Below are 26,783 nucleotides of genomic sequence, written 5' to 3'. Positions count from 1 at the left end.
GTTTATGTTTTTTGCAGCCATGGCAAATGGCTCTTCTGACCTTCATCAGTGTCTGGATCATAATGTTCTGACAGTAAAATTAAGATCAACCCTCGCCTTCCCCTCCACCCCTTGATAACGAGCTCTCAGGATGTGTATTCGTGATGTGACTGTCACAGGCTGCAGGGATGAAGCCATATCCCCTCTCCCAGTTACTGTATCTTTACTTCTTGAATGGGTTTGGTTCACTGCCCCCTCCCACAGGACCATCTGCGAGATGCCTGGTGTCACCAGCTCCCCTCGAGGTGAGGAAGGTGCTTTCCAAAGGCCAGTTGCTGCTACAGGAGTGATCCGTTCCAGACCCACCCAGCCCCTTGTCACCCGCTTCCCATCACAGCCCTCAGCTGTCCCATCCTGTGCCTCCTGCCCGTGCCTTCCCAGATCCCCATCTTTCACATACCAAGGTGCCATCTCCCACCCGTTCCCCTCCTCATCGCTCCTCTAGGGCTCTGCCTCTCCCACTCGCCCCCGGGGAGGAGAAGAAGAAGCTGCCTCCTTGGCCCCAAAATGGAGCTGGGGAGTGAGAAGGAAGGTCTCTGGGGGGTGTCCGCAGCCCTCCCTGCAAGGGGTGGAGAGGACCAGGAGGGTGCAGCCACGAAGTGGCTTGTCCCCAGCCCTCAAGAGGGCTGGAGCTTCTCATGGTGGAGACAGCCTCCAGCCCTGGTGGGACCAGGACAACTCGCAGCAGCTACACCACCGTCGGTGCCTAGGTAGGCACTGCTAGCAAACACACCAAACCCCACACCTGCTAAAATCCGGGCAATAGCAACCACCCCCTTCCCGTCCCTCCCCCCGCATTACCTCTCCAGCCCTGGGTAGCTGCATGTAACCAAACATGGCTATGAAACGCAGTTGCTTTAGTTATCTGCTCTTTAGTGGTACTCTGGGTGGCATTTAGAGGACAAGTGGCTATTACATTACAATTTTCACCTAGTCATTTTTGAGAAACTATCAGCTGGATCAGAGCCCCTCGGCTGGGGCCGGGGGGAGCAGCTCTGGCCCTGCCGGAGGAGCGAAGGTGGGTGCAGCCAAGCTACTGCGCTACTTCTTGTCGCTCCTGCTGACGAAGGTGAGGAGGTCCATTGCTGTGACCACACCAAACACCATCTGCTTCATGAAGGAGCTGCCATTTCCATTGACTGTAAGCAGAGAAAATGCCAGTTTAGTGGGGATAAAAAAAAAGAAGAAAGAAGAACCGCCCCCACCCCCCCCAGCTGTGCAGAGACTGCTGTTCATTTATTAAATGAAAACTTTAACGGGGACAGCAGCTGCCTCTGCTCTGCTTCGACAGAAATGACTGATGCAGCCTTGGTCGGGTTACTGGGATCATGTCAGGGAGGTTTCAGCTGCAAATAATGCACCCTTTACCAGAGCAGGAAACTTAATTTCCCAGTTGTTGTTACCCAACCTCTGTTCCAATCCTGCCTCTATCACCGCAAAACTTTTCAGGCCAAACTAATGGGACTCTTTAAGAGCAGCAGTGAGACACTTTCTGCTCTGTTCTCATAACGTCCTACACCACCATTAATAAAACGGCGTTGCAACAATTGCTTTAACTATCTGATAAATGTTTTCTTAAATAAAAATAAAACTAGCCACCTGAGCCCAAACAGAGGATAAAATGCAAGCTCCGAAGGTGTGGGAAGAAAGTAATAAATAAGGGGGTAACTGTGACGGCATTAAAACAGCAGCTCTGGGAAAGAAAACGGGTGTTGTTTGAAAACCAGAGCCAGAGGCACCGCATACAGCTGGCTGATATTTTTTGGTGGGTATCATTTAATTTGCAGATACCGTTTAATTTGTATCAAAATGTGGTACAGAATAGACTTTCGTTATTTTTATGACAACGTAGCTGAGAAATTCTGCCTAGCATTATTTTTGGTGGGAGAATCGAAAATGCGCATCAAAGGCAGTTTCGAATGACGAAAACGTTTGTTTGCAACGTTTTGTGGGAACGTGGCCGGACTTGCAAGCCGGCTCTAGAGCTGATGGGGCTTTGGGGCGGCAGGGCATGGGGATACATGCAAGAGGGGTTGGGATGTTTGTGCACGGTGGGTTTTGGAGGCCACGAGTTCATCAGGCAGCCCTTTGCTGGCAGGTGATACAGCGCAGTGCTGCGTGCTGCTCACCGTAGGAATGCTTTGCATGTTCGAGGCGTAATCCCATAAAAATCAGTGTAATTACACCCTTCAGCTCTAATTTAGAAGACTTAAACGTGGGTCTTCTGACTGCTTTTTCATGTTGCTAGCATTTTAAACAAAGAAACGCCCTTGAGATAAGGCCAAATTTGTCCTTCTGGAAGTTTTATACGCTATAATTGTACTGGAAAGGTGTGTTAGGTGAGCTTTGCAGAACAGCACTCTCCACCATACCTGTTTTGGTCAGAGGAGCAACAAGGCGTGATCCGTGCTGCCATCGATGTGTCAGCAACCCTCGTGCTAATGTGGTCCTACTGCATGCACTTAACTCTACTGAGCCGGTTTGCTTCACCGGGGAGAGGGTGGCTGTACACTGGTTTGAGAATAGACCAAAGGTGCTGGTACTGCTGCTTTATTGGGCTGGTCAAATGGTGCTCCCGAATTGGCAGAGCATCCCTGGTCCAGGTAGGGCCCAAACAGAGATGGCCCAGGCTGCAGGCGTCAGTGTGCATTGTGCCTCCTGACACCCGGCTGGTGTGCCCCTGCCTCAGGGCTTGCTCACGGTCCAACACATGTGTTTTCAGCTTTCTTGACTTACCCTGGACCTTCAGGGTAGGTGTCTGATAGCACCCAGCACAAAAGGCCCCTTAGCATATCAATGTACCCAGATCCCTTGGGGCACACAGGCATAAGGACATCTCTTGGCCGCATCTCCAGAGGTGGCAAGTGGGAAGAGGGGCGTTCAGAGAAAATGTCACAGCCTCTGGGCATGCGCAGCAGAAGGTCTTTAAGCAGTGGGATGCAGACCGTGTAGTTTGTTCACTTGCACTTTTACATGCCTGAATTCCACCTAAAATTTATCTAATGTGCCCAAATGCTCCTTTCGACCTTGCCCTTGGGATACTAAGTCTATGGAGATCCCTAACTTTCCCCTTGTTTCCTCTGTTGCCCACAACCAGCAAGGCAGTGATTTGAATTCAAGGTGAAGAAACTAAATGAGTACTAGAGGGCTGAGCCCGTAGCTGTGCAGCAAGGGCACTGCACCCCAAGCTGCTACCTACAGTCCGCCTTGGCTGTCCGAGGGGACCAAATGAAATCCCATAAAGAATATCTTCCCATCCCCAAAAGTGGGTTTCCATGGCAAACCATGAGATGAGGGGAGGGGGATGGAGCTGTTGGGTGCTTCAGCATCACCCCTGCATGAGGGAACAATATAGCTCCCACGGCCGGGATCTGGGAAGTGCTCCTGCAGGACACACATCCAGTAGTGTGCTGGTCCCAGGCTCCCGTGGTTAAGGCTTTCTGTCTTTCCCCTCATCCCTGTGGTGTCAGGAAAGGAAATGGGTGAATAGTTGGCAGTTCCAGGGCTTTGCAGAGACACAGGGCAGGAATCCTTCCTGCAAAGGCTCAGGGGCTGCACATGTGGAGCAGCTGCGCTGATACCTACCAAGCTCAGTTCGAGAATTTCCCTTTCCCCTTTCAAATATTTGTGCAAAGCCCGTACAGTGCTTCTGCAGATACCTACACTGCATTTGCTCGTGTACAACGATAGCAAAATGGTCGTTCTCCAGGATGCAGGAAAGCTTCCCGAGGCTGTCCTCCAGGCCAATCTAAACAGCACAAAAAGAGACATGTTATGTTTCACTTCACATTTAGAGGACAGTGGTGGAGGGCCTGACTCCTGCCTCTGACTGTAGCTGTGAGTGGGCAGGGCAGCACCCAGCTGGACCAGGATCAGGTGTGCCCCACTCACTCACACTGTTTTGGGGAGATGGGAGGGGACGTGGGCAACCTGCAAACCTGGCTTTGCTGTAGCTGAAATACAGCGCTGTCTCCCCCCAGCCCAAAGGGCCTCCCCATGGGACAGCATGAGGTGATGGCTCCAGCTCCACTAAAACACCATCCGTTTGCCTCACTCCACCTCTGGACCATTGATGGCCATCCAACCCAGGCACGCCTCCCCTGCACACCCACAGGACCTGCCCTGTGTCCTGTCAGAGCCTGTGCCTGTTGCCCCAGCCCTGCTGGGCCTTGGCAATGGCTGGGCTCTGATTTGAGAGGGTGCTGATTCCCCAGCAGGATGAAATCCTCTGACAATGTGAGGCTGGGGGTGGACATTCACATGCTTTGCTCCTGGCATGAAAGCTCCCATGTCCGAACCCCACAGGCTCAGCAGCATTTTTGCAGGTGCCTGTCCTTACTCTCATCTCCATGATGTCGCCATCGCCCTCCCCAACTCTCTCTACCTTCACCTCTCTGTCTTTTCATTGACCTCTTTCTCCCAGCTCCTCTCACATCTCCGGGTGGTGGTGCACCTTCTCCCCTTCCTTGGACAGTGGCTGACACACACCACAGCCTTGGCAGTACCTTTGAGAACTGGTCGTAGATGACCTTTGTAACAGGGTCCGAGAACTGTGCGTTTCCAGCCAGCACTGAGGTGAGGGTGTTGCTGAGGGTCACCATTCCCAAAATAAGTCTGTAGGGGAACAGGGAGTTTTCCAAAAGGTCAGACCTGAGGTAGGGCACATGTTTTACATAGGGGCTGAGCTACTCCCTTGAAGTCAGTGACTAAATGGCTGCTGCCGTCAGCGGAAGGCACCAGCTTTCTCCTCATCTGAGCAGGACAAGAAGATCCTTGTCCTCACCAAGCTGTTGGTTTAACAGTAGTTAAAGATTGCTATTGCAGTCCAGGACTTAGCAGCTGGGAGAAGGAAAACTTGTGGGCTCTCCAGTTGCTTATTTGTGTGGGTTCCCCCTCACAGCTCTCACCTCTCCTTTGGCCTCCCCTCACCTGTGCACTGATCCAACCCCTGTTGAGTCTGGTGGGCGCTGGATTTGACTTTGACTTTAACTAGCTCATTTACAGGGAGTTTTCTTGATGAATCCTCACAAGGAGGTAGATGATATTTTTAAAATACGCATCACAGAATCCAACGCAAGAGACCCATCACTGGATCAGTAAATGGGACTTTGGCTTCATCATGTCTGCTTTTCCTATGTGAATGGCCATCTCTGTAATGAGCAAAAATAGTCACCCTGATTCAGCAACAACAGGAGCTTGGTCATATCCCTTCTCCTGGAGGATCTCAATTGCCTTCTGACAGCTGACTTCTGGGAGAAGAATGAGAGGGGCTGAGAGATTCAGTTTCTGCACCTTGATGTTCCACCACCTGTTGAAAGACAAATGGCAGCACCAAGCTGTTGCTCTCTGCTGCACAGCTGTGGGAGGCAAGGCCAGTAGAGATGAGACCAACCATGCAGAGATATGCTGCCTGCCTGCAAAGCTCATCCCACTCCTATCCCCAAAGCAGTAAAGGCTACAGGTCCACCATGGCCAGGTCTTGTTGAAGACAAGCTTTCTCTACACCTGGTGTTCAAACAACTCCAGAGGCAGGGCTGAGGCCAGCAGTTAGCAAGGTGCTGAGCTGTCCTGAATCCAAGGAAGCTACTGAGGGCTTCACCCTCAAGATCATGAGTGGGGAGGCCTACCAGTTTTACTTCTTTGGTTTGCATCCTTCATCGTAAAAATGCAGTATTTGCAGCTCCTCCAGGAGGCAAGCCAGCAGAGATGCTCGTGTGACTTATGAAGGACAAGCTATGCTTGTTTGCTGGGGACCACAGGCAACTCCAAAATCATCTCAGCCCTTTGTCCTTGCAGAAAAGGCAGCGTAATGCTAGAGGCTGGAAGGGCCAAGAGCAATTCTAACCAGACATGAGAGGCCTTAGAAATGTGTTTAGTTTTTAGGAAATATTTTGCAATAAACTTTGGTTACAGTAACCCAAAGGAGCAGGTTACATCAATGGTAACCTGCTGTCCATAAAGCGAGACTAGGCACTTTGTGAACAATCAGCACTTGCCCAGCCACATGTCAACTGGCATCAGCAGTTTGTCTGTGATTCCCTGCCTTGAGGGGGACTCTTTCCCCGTGGTGTGCAAGAGAGCTGAGTTGGTCATCTTTTTTGACCCACAGCTCTGGAAACTGAAAATTTACCGTTCCCTGCCTGAAAAGACCTCCAGAGCTGTTTGAAAGGGTGCTTGCTACAGGAGGGACCCATCTTCCACGCCATCCCGATTTCCTTTGAACATCAGCTGTGGAGTAGAGAGAGGAGGTTTTGAGCAGAGCTGGACGTCCACCTCAGATGTTCTGCTCGGCAGGGTTTAAGTGGCCTGGACAATGACTGCCACGTGGGAGCGGATCGGAAACTTCGGGACAGAAACGGCTCCTTTATAGACTATGATGGGAGAACTGGGATATCTAACCACTCAAAAGAGAGGAGCTGACATTACAGCCTCCCCAGAGGGATCTGGACTTAGCTGCGTTTTTTCTAAATATTTAAAGATAACACTCTCCTTTGAAGATAATAATTTCCAGACTCAGAAAGCTGATGCCCTTAGCAAAGTTTATACCATCGGAAGCTGTCTTACCAAGGCTTGTGCTCCTGGACGTCATTTAGGAAACCGTGTTTTATCATCCACTTATCATTCAAAAATTTGGACCTAGAAATCACCAACAAAGAATGAGTCTGTGACCCTTCCAGAAGAAGTCGTGCTTTGTTTCATGCACTAGACCGCAGCACTGCCCCAGGGCTCCCATGATTTTTGCAGCTGGCTGCTCTTAGCCCCTTTTAAGGTCAACGGGAGCTGCGGGTGCTCAGTAACTCTTAGAAGCACGCCAGCTATTTGCCTTCCTAACTTTAGGCATGCAAGTTCAAAAACTGTAGCTTGACTGATTCCTGCTCCGTGCAGTCAGTCAGTAACGAGAGGAAATAAAACCCAAGTGTCCCAACACCCAGCCCCTGGTGCTTGCCATGGTAGTATGTTATTTCTGTTTGTTGTTTATTTAAGTTTTTTTCTGTGAGCTGCTTGAGGGAGACTTCCAGCTCTGGGCTCACTCCAAGTGCAATGCTATCAGACTTCTTTGGTTGGCTTTCCAGCAACCCAAGCCATCCAGGCTCAGCAGTGCTAAGCTTATTTCACCAAAGGGCCCCATGCTCCCAATCCAGGCCACATGCAGAGAGAGTGGGGAGAAGATGATGGGAGCTCCCACCCCGCTGCCGGAAAGCAGGCGAAGAAGCAAGAAACTCACATGTAGTTCCTGACGGAATCGGGCAGGATGACAACACAGCGCTGGCCTTCCTTCAGGTCCTTGGCAGCCCGCACAGCGACGGACATGGCACTGCCCGAGCTGCCACCTGGATGCAGACCAAGAAGAAAGAGACAAAGGTTGGGGCTACCCAGAGTGTAGGGCCACAGTCCCAGTGTGTGGGGCACAGCGCTGCTCCAGCTAACGGCGCAGAGGCACACGGGCAAAGCAGTAGCAGAGGTGGCACCTCATACACCAGGGCAGAGAGTGCAGGGAGTGAGAGGACAATTGGCCCCACAGCTGATTTAGGGGTCCCCACAGGCTTTAGGGTCAGGAAGAAGTAGGGACTGAAGGGACGTATTCATATGGTGGCTCTTGACAATAGGCTTTTGAGAGTCACCGTATGAATGAGAGCACAAGAGTCACCGTATGAACTTCACAAACCACTTCTTGTGGTGACTCTGTGGGCAGACCAAGGGCTGAAAGGTTCCATACAGGGACATTCATACCACTGCTGCCCATACCACACTCTTCCTTTGGGTGAGGAGAAGACCATGCCAAATCTAGAGCTTCTGTCTGACATATTTGGCGATCAAAGATTGGCTTTAAATGCATTGTAAAGACTGAACAAACCATAAACATTGCATTCATGCTTGGAATACCAGGCCAACGTGATGGGAAGACTTAAACGCTCCCCGTGTCCGTGTGCACGCATGTGGTTTGCTGCACGTAGGGAAAGGAGGTCCCTGCTTTACAGAGGCAATTCTTCCACCGGTAGTTCGAGTACTGGAAGTTAAACACATTCCACTATCTGTGTGCCAATTACACACTGCATTCAAGGCAGCACGTATTTTACAGCAGGTTAATTAGCACTGGGTCACATTTTTCAAACAAATGAGGAAAAGCCCTGAAAAATGCAGTTCAGGGAACATGAAGCTATTCATAAATTACAGTTGAGTTCAGCAAGTGGTTTCTGTTGAAACACGGTGACTCCGTGCCTACTAGGTTAAATCAACATTTAAGCGTTTCATTACAAATGGCCTGATCTTTTCCAAAACTCCCTGGATGTGAGCGCTCAGGACTTTTGTCAGCTGTAACTGCAAGCCTACATATTGCCTGGTCCTGGAAGCAAACCTACAGCTATCTGCTCGGCAGCAGGGAAGGCTTAAAAATGCTGATGCTGTGCAGAGGCTCTTAGGGTACAGGCAGGGTTTGTTCGAGGGCACCTGTTTATTTTGGAAAGCCGTTGGGATCGCTTACAGCTTGTTGGCATAGGGAGAAATACTCAGTAAGAACATCTTACACTTTTTTTACTTTCAAACTTTTCTGGTCCAAACCTGGCACCTCTAGTGTGGCAACCACTCAACGACAGAGTACAGCCTCGCGGAGTTGTTAGCAGAGTGACAGTTTTAGCCCACCTGTCCTGCCCTGAGTCCCATTAATCCTCTCTTCAGCCCGTGTAACACTACACCACACGGAGTTAGGCATGAAGATCCAGTTCCAGGAGTGCTCCAGTAAGAGGAGAGTTATTGCTTCTATAATTATTGTGGCTGATGAGTCAGGTCACAGACCACTGACTCACTGCCACACCTCTGAAGTCTACAGCGACCTACGCACCAGCTCGGGGTTTGGCCATTCAGCCCCCTTAACCTAGCAGGCAGAAAATGCAGAAAGCACCTACCCCAAAGCATTTTGGTCCCAAAAGGATGAGGTTCAGAAAGTTTATGAAGAGAAGCAGCTGTTGTCATTGGTGCTTACCGCACAATAATCCCTCCTCTCTAATCAGCCTGCGAGACATGAGGAACGAGTCTCTGTCGTTGCATTTATACCACTGATCAACCACCTGAAGAGAAAGCAAGAATGTTGGTTCCTGGTGATGTTATTTCAAGCTGTCCTGACCCTCTGAGGCATGCTGTCATGCTGATGCCTACAACATCTGGCAGCCTTGGGCTGCTTTCCACACTCCCTGAAAGCAAACGCATTTGTCAGGGCGTCCTTGGTCTGGAGGGTGTTTCCTTGCTTGCAGGTACCCACTCCAGCTTTTCCAGCCGGCACCCTTTCCTGGAGAGTTAGTGATGTCTGACAGGTCCAGGGTTAGGATGTGGAAGAGGGAGTGGTGTTCATGATGTCCCAGGCTAGGCTACACTAACGGTCAAGATTTTGCCAGGCAAAATCAGATCCAACCACAGAAAGAGTTTGGGGTTATTACAGGTCACAGCTCTAAAGCCATGTGACAACAGTAGAGATGTAGTTAACACAACATCCGAAAGTAGAAAGAATCTGGGGTCTGAGGCTGCGGGGGACCTTTCTAAGAGCAAGGCTGGGGGAATTACAGGAAGCTTGAATTAAGGCTTTAAAGCTCTGTGCCTGGTGGCAAATCATCCACCGAGAAGAAACTTGTCAAGAAGCGGTACAAGGTTCATGAACTGTTGTCTTACACGGCTTGGATCTTGCCTTCCAGCCCATAAATGGCGCAAGGTTTCTGCTGCATGCATGTGGTGCCTGCGACAGCGAAGGCTCAGGAAATGCTAGTGTGATGAAGAGCAGCCTCAGCCCTGACCTCTTCTGTGTGGTCATAGTGAGAGAGGCACGCTCTGAACATTGGTGAGGCTGAGCTGAGGAGGCTGGTACCGTGGCATGTTCCTCATTTGCCCCTGTATTTGCCATCTCCCAGTAGGTCAGTTATAATCAGATTTACTCAGAGAGATGCTTTAGTGCTGGGGTCTCAATCCCCCCCCCAACAGCTTGTTCTGCACTGGGAAGTTATACAAGTAGCCTTAGGGCTGGGCCACAGCTGGGTGACAGAGCCGGCTACCTCTGAACTTGGGAGCAGGCTGGATGAGAAACCAAAGATCAGACAGAGAGCTCTAATCACATGGCTACTTACTGATCTGTCAAGGACAGTAGGGATAAAGTCATGCCCAATACCCTCTACTTCAATAGTTGTGGTGTTTGTCCTGTTCATCTCACTGGGCAAAGCGACGATGGAGCCTTCGGGATCTACACCAATGATCTTTGAGGAAAGGAAGTTTTGTTAAACCACAAAGGGAGTTCAGAAATAGTCAAAAACACAACTCAAAGGAAAAATTACCCACGGCCTTATCAGCAACATTTTCCTTCCCATGATATTTATTAATATTCCTATCCACTGTCAGCATGGAGAGCTTCTAGGATAAAAGGGTACTCCTTCCCACTGGCCTTTTAAATAGACCCTAGGTAGTGTTCAGCTGCTGCAGAAGTCACTGGTGGCTTAAAGTTATCACTCTCAAGGTATTTGTTGTCACCCCTTTGGCAGAGACTGCTGCTTCCAAAGCTCAGCCCTTAGGATAGTGCGAGTGCTCCTTCATCTGCTCCAGTGCAAAGCCAGCCAGCTAGCTCAAACCTGTGGAAAACCGGGGCTACAGACACCCTTTCTGGATCTAGTTGTGCTGGCTGACAGTGGCACCTCCCTGGTTGCTTATAGCTTTACGTGTGGGCTGAGGTTGCGTCCCCCAGCACACAGCTTAAGAAGGGATGGTGACACTGCTCCACACGCAGCCTCAAGCAGTCAGTGAGGTAATCTCACCCCCAAGGTCTTCCAGTGGCCGGGTCCTCACCATGTCAATTACAGCAACTGTTAGGCCTCCAGTCCTCCTTGAAGCACAGGCTCTGCAGAATGAGCATCTACGACTGCTGTCCTCCATAGAGCATGGAGGCTTTTGCAACAGCAGATGAGAAGCACTTGCCCAGTCTGCCCCCCGCCCCGCAGAGCTGCCAGGACAGAAACTTTCAGCAGGTGGGTTAACCAGGAGCAGTAATGCCATTGGCTGGGCCAGCCACTTCTGGGGTGGACATCTGACAGTGTCCTGCAAAGGGCCGGACACCCTGCAGTAATGGGGCTGTGGAGCCTTTGACTGCTAAGGCACTTGGATGGATCTAGGTCAAGCTGAGTGTAACAACAAATTGCTTCCACCAAAAGCCAGGCTCACTGTGAAAAAACAAATAGGTGGAGACAACAACTGCGAGCTCAGGTGAGCCATGGGGTTAGGTTTGATCAAGAGCACAGGTAGGAAAAACCAGGGGGCCATGGGTCCCAGCGGGCAGTCCTGCCTTCCAGCTTACCTTGCACTCTGGGCACTTCTCCTTCAGCTTCCTGGCGACGCCAGTGACAGTGCCTCCGGTGCCAGACCCAATCACCACCATGTGGACCTTGCCTGCAGGTCAGGGAAGAGAGAGGCTTGCAGGAACTCAGCATGGCCTCCCTCCAGCAAGGTCTCCCTTTTGTTCAGGGCCCTGCGCAGATGCAGAGCTCGTGTCCCTCAGCTGCTAGAACCCCGTGTGAGGAAAGGATGAGAGGGGGGTCATGCTAGTGGCCAAAGTGTAGTCTTGTGCAGAAGCTCAGATGAGTTTGCAGGGTCTGAGCACAGCTGATCCTGAGTGAGTGCAGGGGGATGAAGGTGACCTCCAGATCTCCTACTGGTCTCCATGATTTCTGCGTCTTTGGCACCTACTGGTTTAAGGGGGAGGGAGCATCTCAGCACTTCCATCCCTTTTCAACTGCACCACGTCAAAGCAAAGCACGCACATATCAATAATGGGCACAACTTTTTAGCTAGTGTTAGTATCCACAGTGGAGAGATGTCAGAGCTCTACCCTGGCACCCGTGTCGGTCAGATGGAGCCCCACTGGCAGCAGTGAAGTTACACTGATTTAGGACTGGTAGGAGCAGAACCAGTCAGGCCTTCAGAGCCTTATACTGCAACTGCATGGGGAAAGGGGGACTTGTAATTCACTGCTGGCAGGCAGCAGGAGCACATCTGAACATTATAGTGGAGGGAAGGCTGGGACTCTCTTGTTCCTGTTGCTACCCGACTGCTTCACTGTTATGATAACTGCTCTCTGGTTAAAACCCTTGAGTCCTGTTTACATTTTGCAGTGCTCCCAGTACTGGCAATAAATTTCACTTCTATCTGCAGAAACACGGACTGGGATAGTCCTTTATCCTCCCTCAGCCGTCACATCAAATGTCATTAGCCTGTGAAGTTTCAGTCTATTTTGATTTCCAAATGAGCATGCTGGACCAGATGCAGCCTGCCATGTCCTGATGGACTTATACTCCCCAGTGAGGCCTCTTGGGACATCTCGTGCTCTCAGCTGACAGGTCAGAGATGTTGTAGCCACTGAGAAATGGGTTCTTCCTCCTTGGGTACAGCCTGAATTTGTTAAGCCTCTGGTCTCCTCCCTCAGGCTTTTGAAATGGGAGGCTGTAGCAGGGAAGTCTGGCAGGCTCAGGTGGATTTGGAGTGGATTATGTGAAGTCGCTACACTCTATGTGTCAGTATTATCAAGGGTACCTTCACCTACAGAGGCTCTTTTGGCCATTTCTAGACATTTAGATCAATAAATGGTGTAAAACAATCCTCTCAGAGAAGGCTACAGCCCTCCACACATCCTCAACACGCAGAAACAACAGCGCAGACAGTACCTTCGCACTGCTCCAGGATCTCCTCCGCTGTGGTGTCATAATGAGCCAGAGGGTTGCTTGGATTTCGGTACTATTTATTTCAACAGAGAACAGCACGAGTTACTGTGTGAAGCGCAAGTCAAATACCAAACTAGCAATAGCTCCTGACGAGCTTTACCCAAAGCATGCAGCTGCCCTCTCCTCTCCCTGGCGAGGGGTAGACTGCAACCCGGCCAGGCCAGGTCACAGGTATTCCTCCTGGTTGTCACTTTGGGGCAGATTTCCAAGGACACTCAGGATTTGTTCACACTGGAAGTTTAAATTTGCCCACAAACTCTTTGGCACTTGGTGTCTATTCATTATGGAGTGGTGTGGCTGTCCCATATGCCCCATTGCCAGGTTTGGTGGGATCTGGTGTTTTTGTTAAAGCCCTAGCTGCTGGAGGCAAGAGAGCTCCTCAGTATTTTAGCTATTGCTTAGATAGAAGCCTTTTAGCCTTTTCTGTTGCCTTCAAAAAGTTGAAAACACAGCCCCACAATACTTCTAAAAAGCTCAGAGAACGAAAAAAAAATCCCTCCTCAAAAGCCATATTAGAAAACTTTTTTCAAGTATCACATATATATATAATTTTCAGAGCTGCTTTGTCACTTAGGGGCATTTGTGGCTGGCAGTGCAGCAAGTTAGGTGGCTGGCAACCGTGAGCCGGAGCAGTTGTCCCACCCGTAGAGAGGGATTTGCCACAGGGGGTACACAGGTACAGCACTGAAATGCATGCAGCCCCATACTCATCCCCACAGGCCAGGCTGCTTCCGGAAAATGTATTCAGACCTTGAGGTCCATTTTTCTCAAAAGGAAGGAGCCTCCCTGACTTTTCTGCCCTATAGGGGCTCCCTACTTGCTCTAGGGGTGCCTTCCTGCAGCAGGGTCAGACCAGAGGGAGAAGTGTACAAGACCATGTGCAAGATCCAGTGCTGCAGGAACCACTGGCGTGAACCATCCGTGTTTGCCCTTTACAGCACGAGGCTTATTTTTAAGGCAGAACAGAGGCTGCTAGAAGAGGCAGAAGAAGTGGGCTTTTTTCAGGTCAAAGTTAAATCTGAAGCAATTTGAGGAGTCTTTGAAGTGTGCAAGAAAACCCAGCCTCGCCCACATCTAGGCTTTGGCAGAAGTATTACAGGCTTGGAAGTGTCCCTCATTCTGTTTCTGCCACCACATGCTTTACAGAGGAGCGATTAAGTTTCAAACGCCATAAAACGCTGACGAAATCTGCCCTCCGTTGCCAGTTTGAACGAAGCCCCCAAACACAGGCACACTTGGAGGACACACTATAAACCGTCTTTGGAAAGAGAGTCGGTGGAGGAACGGCATTTTACCTGGTCCAGGATATGAGAGTTTGGGATTTCACTTTTCAGCTTCCAGGCAACACGAATGTTAGACTCCGGGGCATCAAAGCGGGTGCACGGGGTCCTCACAATTTCAACACCCAGCGCCTTCAGGATATCGACCTTTGGGAGGGAAGAGAGTAGATGTAATGCAACTGATCCCACGTAGCAATGGTAATCCGAACCTGCGGGCTCATGGCAGCGTCAGATGCCAGAGGAGATTTGCATGCGCGAGACATTTAGCATTTTGGAGATACAATGTCCCATTCTTGGCCATGCTATCTCTGACATCCTCCTGGCACCCAGGGCCTCCTGCCTGAAGCTGGCACTTGGATTCAAGCCTGGCCTCGTGCCCTGTCCTACTGGGAGGGCAGGCTGGGGACACGGCAGAGGTAGGTAACACTGTGCTGCAAAGGGGCAGAGGGAACCAGGGTAGGGAGCAGGGTCTCCTGTGTGCTGTGGTCTGAGCCCCTGCATGCACGGAGGAGGTCCTAAAGCTGTCTTTGCCCCAAGTCCCTTCTCTCCCCTCACCAAGAACAGGGAAGGAGAAACTACAAATCATCCCTAGGGTATTAATCCATGGGCAGATGCGGCTGTCGGGGGTGGAGGGGGTCCAAGAAGAAGGGCGGGTGAGTGTCGGGGTGCCTGGAGATAAAGCCCATGGCAACTGGAGGTGGCATCTGATCCAGCCTGAGCTTAAGTGAGATTTGGGTTGAAATGAGGGTGGTGCTTTGGACAAGGGCTCAGCTGAGCCAAGCCAGGGTCCAGGTTTGGCTTCACTGGCATGAGTTCAGCTGAGCAGTTTGTGAGACTTTTGGCTCCCCAAGGCAGAAATTTCTGCCATCGTCGGGATGGCAGTTTTACCTGGTCACCAGCTCTCGCGCAAGTGATTCGACTTCCACCACCTCAGGAAAGCAGCTCAGACAACCATAAGTGTCTCCAGGTTAAAGAAAACCGTAGAGACACAGAGAGACCAAGTGGCACATCAGATGTCAGAGGGGGAGTGAGCAGGACCGGCATCCGAGCCCCGGCACCTGCCTGCCTCTCCTCCACTCCGTCCAGCCCTTGCCCTTGCAGATAGCAGGTATTGCTCCATTTCTCTGCAGCCACACACCGTGTCTGGCTAATGTGTGACCCCGGCTGCACCGCTGACACTGGGTAATCAGCCAGGCCATCACAGTGTGCTTTTTTTTTTCATCAAGAGGAAACCTTCTGAATAACTACAAAGCTATGTCAGTGCGTGCAGCAAGGCTCGTTACCCTTTAAAGGAGGGGGCACTCTGTCTCCAGAAAGGGAGAGGCAGGGACAGACAGACAGGGAGGTGTTCCCCAGCTGTGGGGTAATACCGTACAGAGCTCTGACCTTCTCCATGCTCATTTTCTCCGGCAAGACAATGATGCAGCGGTAACCTTTCACTGCAGCTACCAGTGCCAGCCCGATCCCTAGGTGGTGGGGAGGAAAGGGAATTAGTTGACAACAGCATTTGGCAAGGCCAACCGACGTGCATTGTTTCCCATTTTCCTCCCTCCCGCCGGTGAGCGTAACCTAGAAATGTTCACTGACAAGCCACGGATGAGGGTATCCTCCATGAGTCTCTTGGGATGTGCCAGGAGCACCAGGGAGCGTGGGAGGATGTGAGCCCAGCTGCTGTATCCCTCTTGCTCGCTGTTAGCGTGGCACAGAGCAAACAGCAGGGCTGGGGAGTGCTTTTCTCCCCTCACCGAGGCTCAGGCCCCTTCCTTTTCTTACCAAAACACGAGACAGGAGGTGACTTTGCCTCACGAGTGCCTTCCCCCTCCAATGCTCTTGGCTGGGGGGGTGACACACGTGAAGCTGCACATATCACCCTGTGGCAAGCAGGCGAAGGGAATCTCTGCTCCAGTTTCACTGGGGGTGACGGATGGAGCCAGCTGCTCCCCGGCTGGAGGAGGAAGGTGAGGTTGGAGCAGTGTGTCCCCTGCGAGAGGCTGTGGGGAGCATGGGGCCAGCGGGCAAACAGCCCTGGGGGCACACAGCTCCCCTCGCCCCCACATCTGGGGGTTAGCCAGGGAAAGGGAGGGGGGTGGCTCTGGGGTTCCTGCGGCAAATGGGCTGGGAAGGAGCAAAATTCCCAGAGAAAAACCCCGTTCTGCATGGCTAGTGAGGGGGAGGCAGGGAGCACAGCAAGGGACACAGCTCCGTCCAGAGTGCCTGGACAGCCTCCGTTGTGCTTTCTCTCAGGAAAACACACTAGGCATACACACGTCCCTGACACTGGGGCAGGCAGCAGCAAAGGGCCGTGGAAACTTGCACCCATGGTCCTGTGCAGGCTGCAAAATACAGGGGAGGCTCCTCTGTTGTCCCCCTTCATGTCATAACCCACCATAATCTAGTGCCTGAGAGGGATGACAATGACAAGGAAAAAAAAAACCCAGAGGATTTATGCTCCAGCCTGTCAGGGAAACCCTCTCTGGGAACCTCTGAATATTCAAGAACTTCCCAGCCTGAAAACACCTGGGGCTGCTCCAGGTCCTCCGTCTCCTGAGGCTGTTTGCCTTGCTGTAAGATAACCTGCTGGGCACATTGCGCAGCGTGGGACCCCCGCAGGCCCTTGGGAATTTCAGCCACGAGGCACCTCAGCACCCCAGGGTGCCCATGGCCACCAGAGAGGAGCTGAGGGAAGGATGGAGCCAGAACCGCAGGGGTCCAAGCTGACCTTGTAACGGCAAGCTCAAGAGCTCCTCAAATCCCTGCCCCTCCTGCAGCCCCTCAGAGATGCCACCCTGCCCATTACTGCGGCAGAGGGAGCATCCCTGTCTTTCCTACCTGTGTTTCCTGAAGTGGGTTCAATCAGTGTGTCTCCTGGTTTTATAATCCCAGCTCTCTCTGCATCTTCCACCATCCGCAGGCTGATGCGGTCCTTCACACTGCCCCCTGCGTTGAAGTACTCACATTTTGCCACTGGAAATGAAAGGTGAGGCTCCGTCAGGGACAAGCTGTGATGGGGAGCACCAGGCTGCCCTGCGGCCCCCATCTCCCTGTTCCCCCCAGCCCTCGCTGCAGTCATTTGAGGATATTCCTCCTCTGGAGGATGGTCCTTTGCTCAGGGGAGCGCATCCATCCTCTGCTTACAGTGTGCCGCAGATTGTCACGGGATTGCCCCCCAGTATACCTGCCCATAGTCCATCTTTCCCACCACGTTTCATCTACTTGCAGTACCCTGAATGCAGCGGGAAGGACTGGTAAGCCAAAGATAAAATCAACTGGACATACAGTGATTGCTAGGTGGAAGGCCCCACGCTGGTGAGACACACCTTGCTGCCCTGCCTTGAGGACTCTTCTCTGAGCAAGGACTGTCAGGGTTAACAGCAAGGTCTCACCATCTTTCCTGGGGCATGGCAGTTATTAATAGGTATCTAATAAGGTGCCCTTCTGCAGGGGTGGTCTGTAGTCCTGAATGGGGTGCCATAAAGAAAAGAAAACAATAGAAACAGCACTTTCAACTGTCAACCAAAATTATAATTTCTTCACTGAGCTGCCAAAAAACCCAAGTAACAGAGACTTTCCAAAGTATGCACAAACTGCAAGGCACACCTCGGCTCCTAATCAGGCCTTCCAAACCACTAATGCTCGGGGCAGGACTCTTCTCACCAAGGTTTTGGTGAGCATCTACATCTGAACAGATGGCACTGAGCTGTGTTTTACGGACAAGAGGGAGAAAAGGGTACTTTTCTCTTCATCCTAGTAGAGACAGCTACTTCAGGCTGGCAAATCAACTCAATACCTGAGCAGCCAGAAGGGGGGAATGATGATCTTGTGCTCATCATTACATTTTATAATGCAAAACAGCCAAAACTTCAGCTACACAGAGATCCCTGGAGGCACAGAGATTACAAGGTCATCGCGTCCAACCAGAAGTGCTTCCTTGACGCGGCAGTGCTGCAAGCTTTCATATATTGGCTTGGTAAGACGCTCTGTGCTGACTGGCAGCTCAGAGAGGACCATGCAGCTGCTCTGCCTGCCCAGCTCTCCTTCCTCTCCTGCACCAGGGGAGGGAGACACTATCCCAGCAAACAGGGTCTCCTCAGCTTCCCCGCTGCTGTTTGCACCAAATCCACTTCCCTCAGCAAGACATCCTCCAAGGGACAGACTGCTTCAGAAGGGGACCAGACATTGCAGAGCTGTCCTCCTGCCTCCACCACCTCTGCTCCACGGTCCCCTACTGTCCCCTGAGGTCTCATTTGAGGAAGCGAGAGGTGGTGCAACATGGAGGTTGCAGAGTTAGGGGCCTGAGGATCCCAGATCCGGAGGAGAGATGTTGTAGAAGAGCACAGCATGCTCCATGTGGCCGTGTGCCTGGTGGAGGCTGGCTACCATGCGGATTCCCTGCTGCCACATAGGACCACAAGGTCACGCTGTGCCCTTTTACTGAGTGTGAGCACTCATCACATCTCTCCTTCCTACCCAGCTATGTGATGCTCATGAATCTTGCTGCCTTTGAGACAGCCGTCTTTCTGCCTAGTTTGTCTGAAATTAATTAATAGGGTTAAAAGCTACAGGAAAGGAGGCTGACAAGGCCATATATACAGACATAGACTAATTGTATCATCCTTATGTCTGTAGGGGACCAGGCTAAAACCAAACCTTACAGGAGATACCACCACACTATGCTAACATCCCTTTGGGGGGTGAAGACTTGGGTTCTGCTGGAAAACCTGGCCCAACAGCCAGCACCTTGGCCTGGCTTTTAGCACCAGGGCCTGGCACGCGTGTCACTGATAAATACAGCTGTCTGCAGCCCCCGCTGCTCTGCCTGGAGCTGCGTTTCAGGAAGATCCCCAAGGGAGGCTGTCGCTGCCCTCAGGACGGTGACACAGCAGACGGCAGTGCCTGGCCGGGCTCCAGCTGACCTGGCAGAGATGACACCACGTCGAGACGATGCTACGCTGGCGTGTGCCCCCCGCAGGCCGAGCTGCTCCCTCTGCCTGGGCAGGCTGCGGGACGAGTCCTGCCGTGCTCTTCATCCCATCCCAGACACCACGTTTTGGGAAGGTTTGGCCAGTTGCTCCCATGCATGCCACATGCTACCCCGGGTGCTGCAGCATCCTTGCCCATTGCCGGGATGTCATCCGCCGCCCATCCCCAAATTCAGCCAAGCTCTGCTCTGAGCTTATGATGCAATTATTTGGGAGGAGAGACGCCTCCACTACCATTACGCCCCTGCTAGCTGCAGCTTGACACCATCCTGACAAAATGTAACCTAATAAGCGGGGGTACCCAACACGTGCCACATCTGGCCCTCCCCATCTCTGCCTGCTCTCCACAGAGCCTCTTCTGTAGCTTCCCCCTCCACCACCGCCCCTCACCCTCACCTCATGGCATGGAAAAACCTGGTAGAAAGGGGACACTCACAGAGCTCACACTTAAGCCCATAGGACTTCCCAATCTTGTTGACTCGGACCATTGGGGTGCAGCCAATTTTCTTCAGGATGTTGGGCAAGATCTTTGTTTCTTCTGGCCTGAAACAATGCAGAAAAAAAAAAGAAAGAAATATGTCAAATCAAAGCAACTGTTATGCAACGTGAACCAAGATAAAATCTGAGTGAGGTTTCAGCAACTTTAGCAAGGCCACCAAGAGACACTCCAGCTCCAAGAGAAAAAGTCCCCATCAACAATTTTACAGCAACAGGAGCTAGTTACGGTTTTCCATCACTCTTACAATGAGTTATTAATTCTTTTGCATAAAAAATAAGGTAATTAATATCCAGGGCTGTTCTAAAACATCTTGTTCTGGAAGGTCCTCAACCAAACCTATAACTACGTGAAGAGCTGACAAGCCGTGGGATTTTGCATAGTGGGTGAGAAAGCCAGAAGGCCGTGCATGGTACAAGGCTCCTCCTCTTTCCTCCATCCTACCCAGCACCACCTCTGCTTTTCGCATTTTCAACTATCCCTGGACCAACTGTTGCTTGCCTGGCCGGGATTCCCAGACTTGCAAGGACGGCTCCAAGCCACCATAAAGGCCCAAGACACAGAGGACTCTGGAGCTTTTTTTGCAAACAATTAAACTGAGCTTTTGGATCAGTGCAATCCAGCCACCCAGTTTTGCTAGTCTCTGTCAGGCTCCGGCAGAAGCCAAGAACCACGTCACAGCAATTGCAACCAGAATGAAAGAGACTTGTTTGCCCAACACGCCACTGAACGCATCTTGCCACGCAGCCAGGGAACTCGTGTCCTTGAACTTTTTAAAACATGGAGGGAAAAGATTGGCAAGGGCTGTGTTTATTGGGGCCACAAACGTATTGCCCCTGGTTGACAGCCAGCACGTCTCTCCCTGAGCGGGGTGGAAAAGCCCCACTCCCGCACTGCTCGGCTCCCCTTTGCACAGCTCTCGCCTACTATCATCCATTGAACCTTGAACCCAAGTTGTCCTTGTCTGCTATCACAGCCAGGCAGATGGCCATCTGCTGACAGAAAGTCCATATGGTGCGGGGATGACATGCTGATTTACTTAAAGGCACACACACCTCCCTCCAGGTTTTGCAAGTGTGATATAAACACATCTTGCTTTGCAAGAGTGCAGGGGCAGTGGTTTAGTGTAGGTCTTTACTACCAAGAGGAGCCAGCCCCCTTACACCGCAAGCACAGAAAGGATGGAGTATTACATGCAGGCTGCTACCTCTCCCTCCATGGAAAGTGTTGCTGCGCTTTCGCAGCCTCCGTTGAGTGCTGGCAAATGTGAGGCAATAACTCAATAAATGAGCTTCCCCCATAGCTGCAGCCATTTTCCATCTGCTCGAAAAGCCACTGAAAAGCTCAGGGATTTCAGGGGGCTGAGCCATGGCACGAGGAGGTTCCAGCTCCTTCAGGCGGCATTTAACTAGAGCCTGGCTTTCAAGAGAGTGACCTGCGTGTTACGTTACACATCTAGATGGCAGGAAGTCAGCTCGGAAGAAGAAAGCGAGACCATTTATTTACGTTCTGCCAGTGACTGTGGCAAAGGAGTTGCTACCGTGCCCTTTCAACCCCAGCAAGGCGTGATGTGGCACGGCTGTGGGGTCTGCAGTGGTGGAGCCTGGCAAGGTGACGGGGAACGAGAAGGCAACCTGTGCTGCCTTGCATGCCGGGGCGAGCCTTGCCAGGAGAGCGAAAGTGGGAACCAGAAACAGGACTGCTCTTTTGTGCTGCTACCGGCCATAGTGACTGTCCCCGCAAAAGAAGAGCCTTTCTCTTGCTCTGCAGCAAATTTTCCACAGTTCCTATCAAATTCCTTTCCTAATCATTACCGTATTTTACTACAAAAATAATACGAGCACGGTCAGTTTCCTTTTCCAGCTGCGCAAGCTCTGGGCATGGGCCTGAAGGCAGCGGGTCTATGGTGATACAAGGATCTGTGGCAAATGCCTTTGGTACTCCTAAGGGATGTGGTAGGACATTCCGGTCCTGCAGCAGTTCAGGATCCCAAAGGACAAGAACGGTTTTTGTCCAAGATTTCTGCCTTTACTCATGGCATGTTATTCCGTAAAATGACATGGGGAAAAACAGTCCTGGCAAACCAAGTGATTGTTGCTGAGGTTATAGTGGATCAGAATTATCTCAAGGACTATCAGAATCACTCTACCTCTGTATCTTTGGGAAAATTTAAATAACTAATATTCTTAATTAAAATAACCTCTTGTCTTCTCCCTCCCCCCCTCATCCTCTACTTCTACACCGAAACTCAATCAGCTTCACATGGGAATCTCAGAAAGTCCAGTGACTTTTGCCACATCAGCTGCCATCTGTGGTTTACCCACAGCAGAGAAAACAAACCAACCTCCTCCATGCACTGCTGCAAAGTAAAAGAAACGGTGTGACGAGCGCCAGTGTATTTTCTTCACTGCCATACAGTGGATTATTTTTCAGTCCCTGCCCCAGCGATGCTGCGTGGGCCCCCTCAGCCAGACCCCATCCCCAGGGAGGTGCTCAATGCCCAGGGCTGGGGCTGCCCTGGTTGTCCCCCCTCCGACTGCCCACCTCCCGGCTAGGAGGCTGGGATGGGCCCTGGCAACATGATGCCAATTTGGTAAAAACCAAGAATGTTATCCTGCTCAGCATGATAATCAAGGAAAAAAACCCCAAACCATTTTGACTGAAAAGAGCTGATCCTGTCCTTGGGCCCTAGCTGCGGGGATTGCACTGGGTGAGTGCCTGGATGCACATTTGCTGGGTCAGCTCTGGGGCTGTGGAGCCCACTACTCCTTCATGGGCCAGACCCAGAGGCTGTTTTGGGCTTGACACACGCCGGTGGTTGTGCTCTGGCTGTGTCCTGCCTGGCATGCCATACAAAGCTCCCCCAGCCGGCTCCCGGCTGGCAGGCATCCACGCAGAGCGGTGCTACACCTCCCACAGGCTCCAGTTCCTCACACACTGGAGCTGAATTCATGTTTTACATCTTTGGCGCAGCAGGGACGTGTCTGCAGTTCCCCTGACATTTATAGGACAGCCTTATCTTTAATAGCTTGTGTAGGTCTGGTTTACCAGGCCTTTAAAGCACCTCTTGTCAAGTCTAGTCTGGGCATTTGGCAGGCTCACCTCACCCTGGGAGGCAACCGGCTGCTGTGGGGACAAGACCTGCTCATAGCAATCACTTCGCCTAGCGCTGCACTCTTGGGTCACTCATGCAGGGTGGGCAACCTCAGCATGGGCCATTTTATACTTATTTAAAAGCCCAGACTGTGGTAATCAACTTGGTCACAACCTTGAGCAACCTGGTGTAGTGGGAGGTGTCCCTGCCCACAGCAGGGGGCTTGGAACTAGGTGATCTTTAAGGTCCCTTCCAACTCTAACCATTCTATGAGTCTATGATATGATTCTATGAATCCATTTTTGTGAAGGTCTCTCGGCCGTCGGTGAAGACATTGCTAGTACTTAGAAATCTTCTTACACACGACCTCGGACTGTTTGAGTGGACAAGGGTAGTTTAGTTAAGCTGCAGTTCTTCGACTGATGACTGCATGGCTGTTACTGACTGTGCTGTACGAGGGGATGGGTGCAACAGCTTTGGGGTGTATGCGCGGACTGCACTACAGCCAGGAGAGTCATTACTGCATCTCCCCGAGTGCCTGGCAGTTGGGAGTGCCTTCACTTCTGCTGTGCAACACAAGACCTCATGGAGTACACTCTGCAGAAGCATGCAAGTCCCCTGGTTGAAATCTACCTCTAAAATACGTTCGTCTTAATTCTTCTAAAATGAGTTGCCCCAAGCCAGCAGGCTCTTTCAAATGCGTGCTTGAAAACACAGAGCTGAGTCTCGAGCCAGCCACATCTTTCTGCAACATTAAAGGGAGTGAGAAAGTTCTTCCTGGAGAGGAGATATGAGGTGGGTTTTGCCTTCTGGAAAATAAACCATCGTTAATATCACAGATTGTCGAACTACTGACTTCTGGTCGTGACGATCCCGGTGTAACAATAGTATTTCATCTTCAGAAAAAGATACTGAGCTGTCTGCAATCTGAAATAACCAGTATTAGAGAATTACTTACAAGGGCATACAGGAGTGTGGAGACTTGGTGGCCGGCGTTGCAGCTGTCCAGGTGCACTTACTGGGCAAGTTGGGAAGAACCCACGTGCAGTCAGCTTGGCTTTCCTGACTTCCCACGCAACTGCCATTCATGAGCAGGCACGTCTTGGTCAGCTCCTGTGTTGTGGAAATAGAGACCCACAGTCACCTGGGTAGAAAAAGGGGCGGGCAGGCACCTGGGCAATAATTGTCAAAGGCAAGAAATGACATTTGGGTGTGCAGGCAGGGTGGCCAGCCTGCATGGGGCATCCCTGCTGGCTTTTCAAAAACCCAGTTCTAACAGATGCATGAAATTGCTCTTTCAGAGTGGTATACTAGATCACGTACATGGTAAACCATAATCTGGCCATCATCTCCAGTAAATCTTCCCCTGCTCTAATGTACGTTAAAGCATGCCCTCCGCTAGAAAATTTGGTGGTCTGTATTTAATTATTTGGTCAAGAGCAGTATTTTGCATCCTAGCAGTGAAGCAACTGCAGATAAGTCTGCCCAGCAATAATTTGAGAATACTTGTACGGTGGTTGCGGGCCTCAAAGGGCCAGAGGACACCTCTACTCTGGCATCCAAGTGTATTAAAAGTGAAAAAAGATAATTGATAGAAACAAAACATCAGGGAAGGGCAGCAAAGGTGCTCACGGGTACTGAGCAAGCTCCACAGTAAAATAGTTTAATCAGAGGAGGATTCATCGGATTGGAAACGAGACAGGCGGCTGGTGGTGAGAGGGGGCTTTAATGCGGGGGTAACTGGAGAAGGTGACCGGGAAACACTTTTTTGATCCTCAGCATCAAAGAATAAGGCAAAATGAAATTACCAGGAACAGCTATAGGAGCAGAGCAGGTAAAAGTGGAATCAGAAAAGGGTTAAACAAGTTTGCAAAGGCCGACTTCATTAGTGGCTTTTAAACACACTGGCCTTAATGGTACTGCGAACATGGGAATTTGCTGCGCTGGTTTCTGTCTATTGCTGGTGCATCTACAGAGAAAAGGCAGAGTCTGGCTTTATAGTTTATTCTTGCCATCTGCTACTGACCAACAGTAGAAACAAGGGTTACATGGAGCTTTGGTGTGACCCCCTCTGGGGTGACCCTCTCTGCAATTCATCAGCCACCCTTTTGTGTGAAGGAAACCAGCCACGTGGAGAAAAGACACATGATTTTGGTAACTGGGAGTTTCTTTTCTGGCCTGTTCAACAGAATGAATTTACCTCGATTCAGCCTTTGTTGAATAAAGGGACCTTGCAGCTCAGTAGGGTCATGGTTGGAGACTTGTGTCTTTCTTTGATTGATGATGTCCCTGCCCATGGCAGGGAGGTTGGAACTAGATGATCCTTAAGGTTCCTTCCAACTTTAACCATTCTATGACTCTATGATGAAAGTTGGCATTAACCTGCTTGTTGTAGCATAGCCTGCCCTATCTTCCTACATTACTGTGGTGGTGTATTTTGCAATTAAAGCAAGTGTAATGCTCTCGTTAACTTTACTGTAGCAGAAATTCTGAAGGTCCTGGTGTTGGACCTTCCTTCTACATTTAACTTCAGATTGAGAACAAAGACGTAATTTTGAAATTTGATAGAACCAAACAAGTGACACAAAGAAGAAATATCTCATTTCTAAACTCAGAGGTCTGCCTGCAGAAGGACCAGGCCTGCTGCCCCGTGGAGGGGAGGGGATGTGGGAAATCCACCCTAGCTCCTGCCCTGGGGAGGGAATTTGGGCAGCTGACAGGAGGATGCTGGAGCCAACATGCGCAGCACGGACAGCAGAGGTCAACGAGTCTGCGGAGCATCATCTTCATCCCAGGCCATAAAGCCACCACTCTGCCCCTCCTGGACGCCCAGGCTGCCTGCAGTGCCTGCAAAGCCCAGATGACTCACAACGGCCAGGCAAGCAGCCAACACGCTGTTACGGCTAGGTCCTGATTGCCTAATTGATTTGTGGCTTGACATGTGAGCCCAAGCCAAGCCTTAATTACCATTTCTGCCATCCTCCTTCTTCTCGCTTGCTCCTTTCACGCCCTTGGTGGCAGGTTCTTTGAAGCAGCTCAGCAGGACTACCTGAAGTCAGCGCCGTGCTTTCCTCACTGGCCAGGAGGATGGGGCTGCGGTTCGCTCTCTGCGTGTTGGGCTGCCCCTGAAACACAGAGATACACCACACCATTATCCTAGCCATAGCAGCGGGCTGACACGGCCCACGGCGTGTGACCGAGCTTTCTTCTCAGACAGAGGCCCTAGGGGGTCTTGAAGATGGAGGTCAACAACCTCGTGTGGCTGCCTGGCCCCATGACTGAAGCCTGAAGCAGGATGGCAGGCAGGGCACACTAGGCCACTTCCACATCAGTTGCTAAGCCACATTTTTCTCCTCCGGAGACACCAACCCCAGCTCCACAAAGCAGTGAGACACCATGAGGGTGCAGGGTGGCCACGTCAAAACGTCTTGGAACCCCCCACAGCTGGTCTAACAAAAACTGTCCCGGCAAACTGTGCCTCCCGGCGCTCTTCCCCCCTACTGCCAAACCTGTTGCTTCTTGGGAGGAATTAAAGGAAAAAAAAAAAAAAAAAAAGAGTTTATTTCCTTGCAAGCCAGGATTTGTGATGGCCTTGAGTGTATCTCTCCAAGCAAATCCTTGCTTACCTAATGAATTAACTGGGAAGGAGCAAAAGTCACTGGTGGGTAAAGAAGAGATAAGCTGCAGTGTATCAGAGGCAGTTAGCAGGCTTTCACAACAGAGGTCACCAGTTACCAACCAAAATGTTGGCAAACTAGATTTTTTTTTTTTTTTTCTGGTGATACCCATCTCTATTTTGTGGTGGCATAGAAAAGAGAGGAGAGGCGGTGGGCTGAAATTATTAGGGCTGCTTTTGTCAGTCTTTTCTCAGTTTGCCAGCGCGTGGCTCCCTGCCCCAGTGTGTGCCGGCACCGAGGGAGGCTGGCAACGGCAGCAGGGCACCACGCAAGTCCCCTCTCCCCTTCAGCCCTGGCTGCGTGGGCACTGCCTCTGCAGCTGGGTGAGTGACATTAAGCCTGGTGCTGCTGGTGTCCCCCCCTCCAGTTTGGACCCCTACTTTAGGGCAGCCACCCCAGAGCCACTGTGTGTCTCAGCTGAGCAGGTGGGGAGCCAACACCACATGCGCGGCTGTGGGTACAGCCACCTGTCAAG

At 51.2% G+C, this 26,783-nt stretch overlaps 1 protein-coding gene across 1 annotated transcript; it reads right to left on the bottom strand.

Annotated features, from left to right (window-relative positions):
• Positions 1–908: 908 nt before the first annotated feature.
• LOC134524440 (cystathionine beta-synthase-like) lies at positions 909–25,783 on the bottom strand. The gene is given in 17 exon segments (XM_063354519.1): positions 909–1,178; positions 3,703–3,787; positions 4,545–4,653; positions 5,213–5,347; positions 6,604–6,675; positions 7,265–7,370; positions 9,020–9,104; positions 10,149–10,274; positions 11,363–11,454; positions 12,726–12,795; positions 14,078–14,209; positions 15,449–15,528; positions 16,892–17,026; positions 19,478–19,584; positions 23,590–23,744; positions 25,599–25,621; positions 25,624–25,783. Coding segments are annotated over 17 exon segments (1,770 nt in total). The 3' UTR covers positions 909–1,080.
• Positions 25,784–26,783: the final 1,000 nt, after the last annotated feature.

Source organism: Chroicocephalus ridibundus, chromosome 1, assembly GCF_963924245.1.
Source record: "Chroicocephalus ridibundus chromosome 1, bChrRid1.1, whole genome shotgun sequence".
NCBI classification, from domain to species: domain Eukaryota; kingdom Metazoa; phylum Chordata; class Aves; order Charadriiformes; family Laridae; genus Chroicocephalus; species Chroicocephalus ridibundus.
Note: the sequence above shows the minus strand (reverse complement) of the source record. Positions and strands in the feature narration are given on the sequence as shown.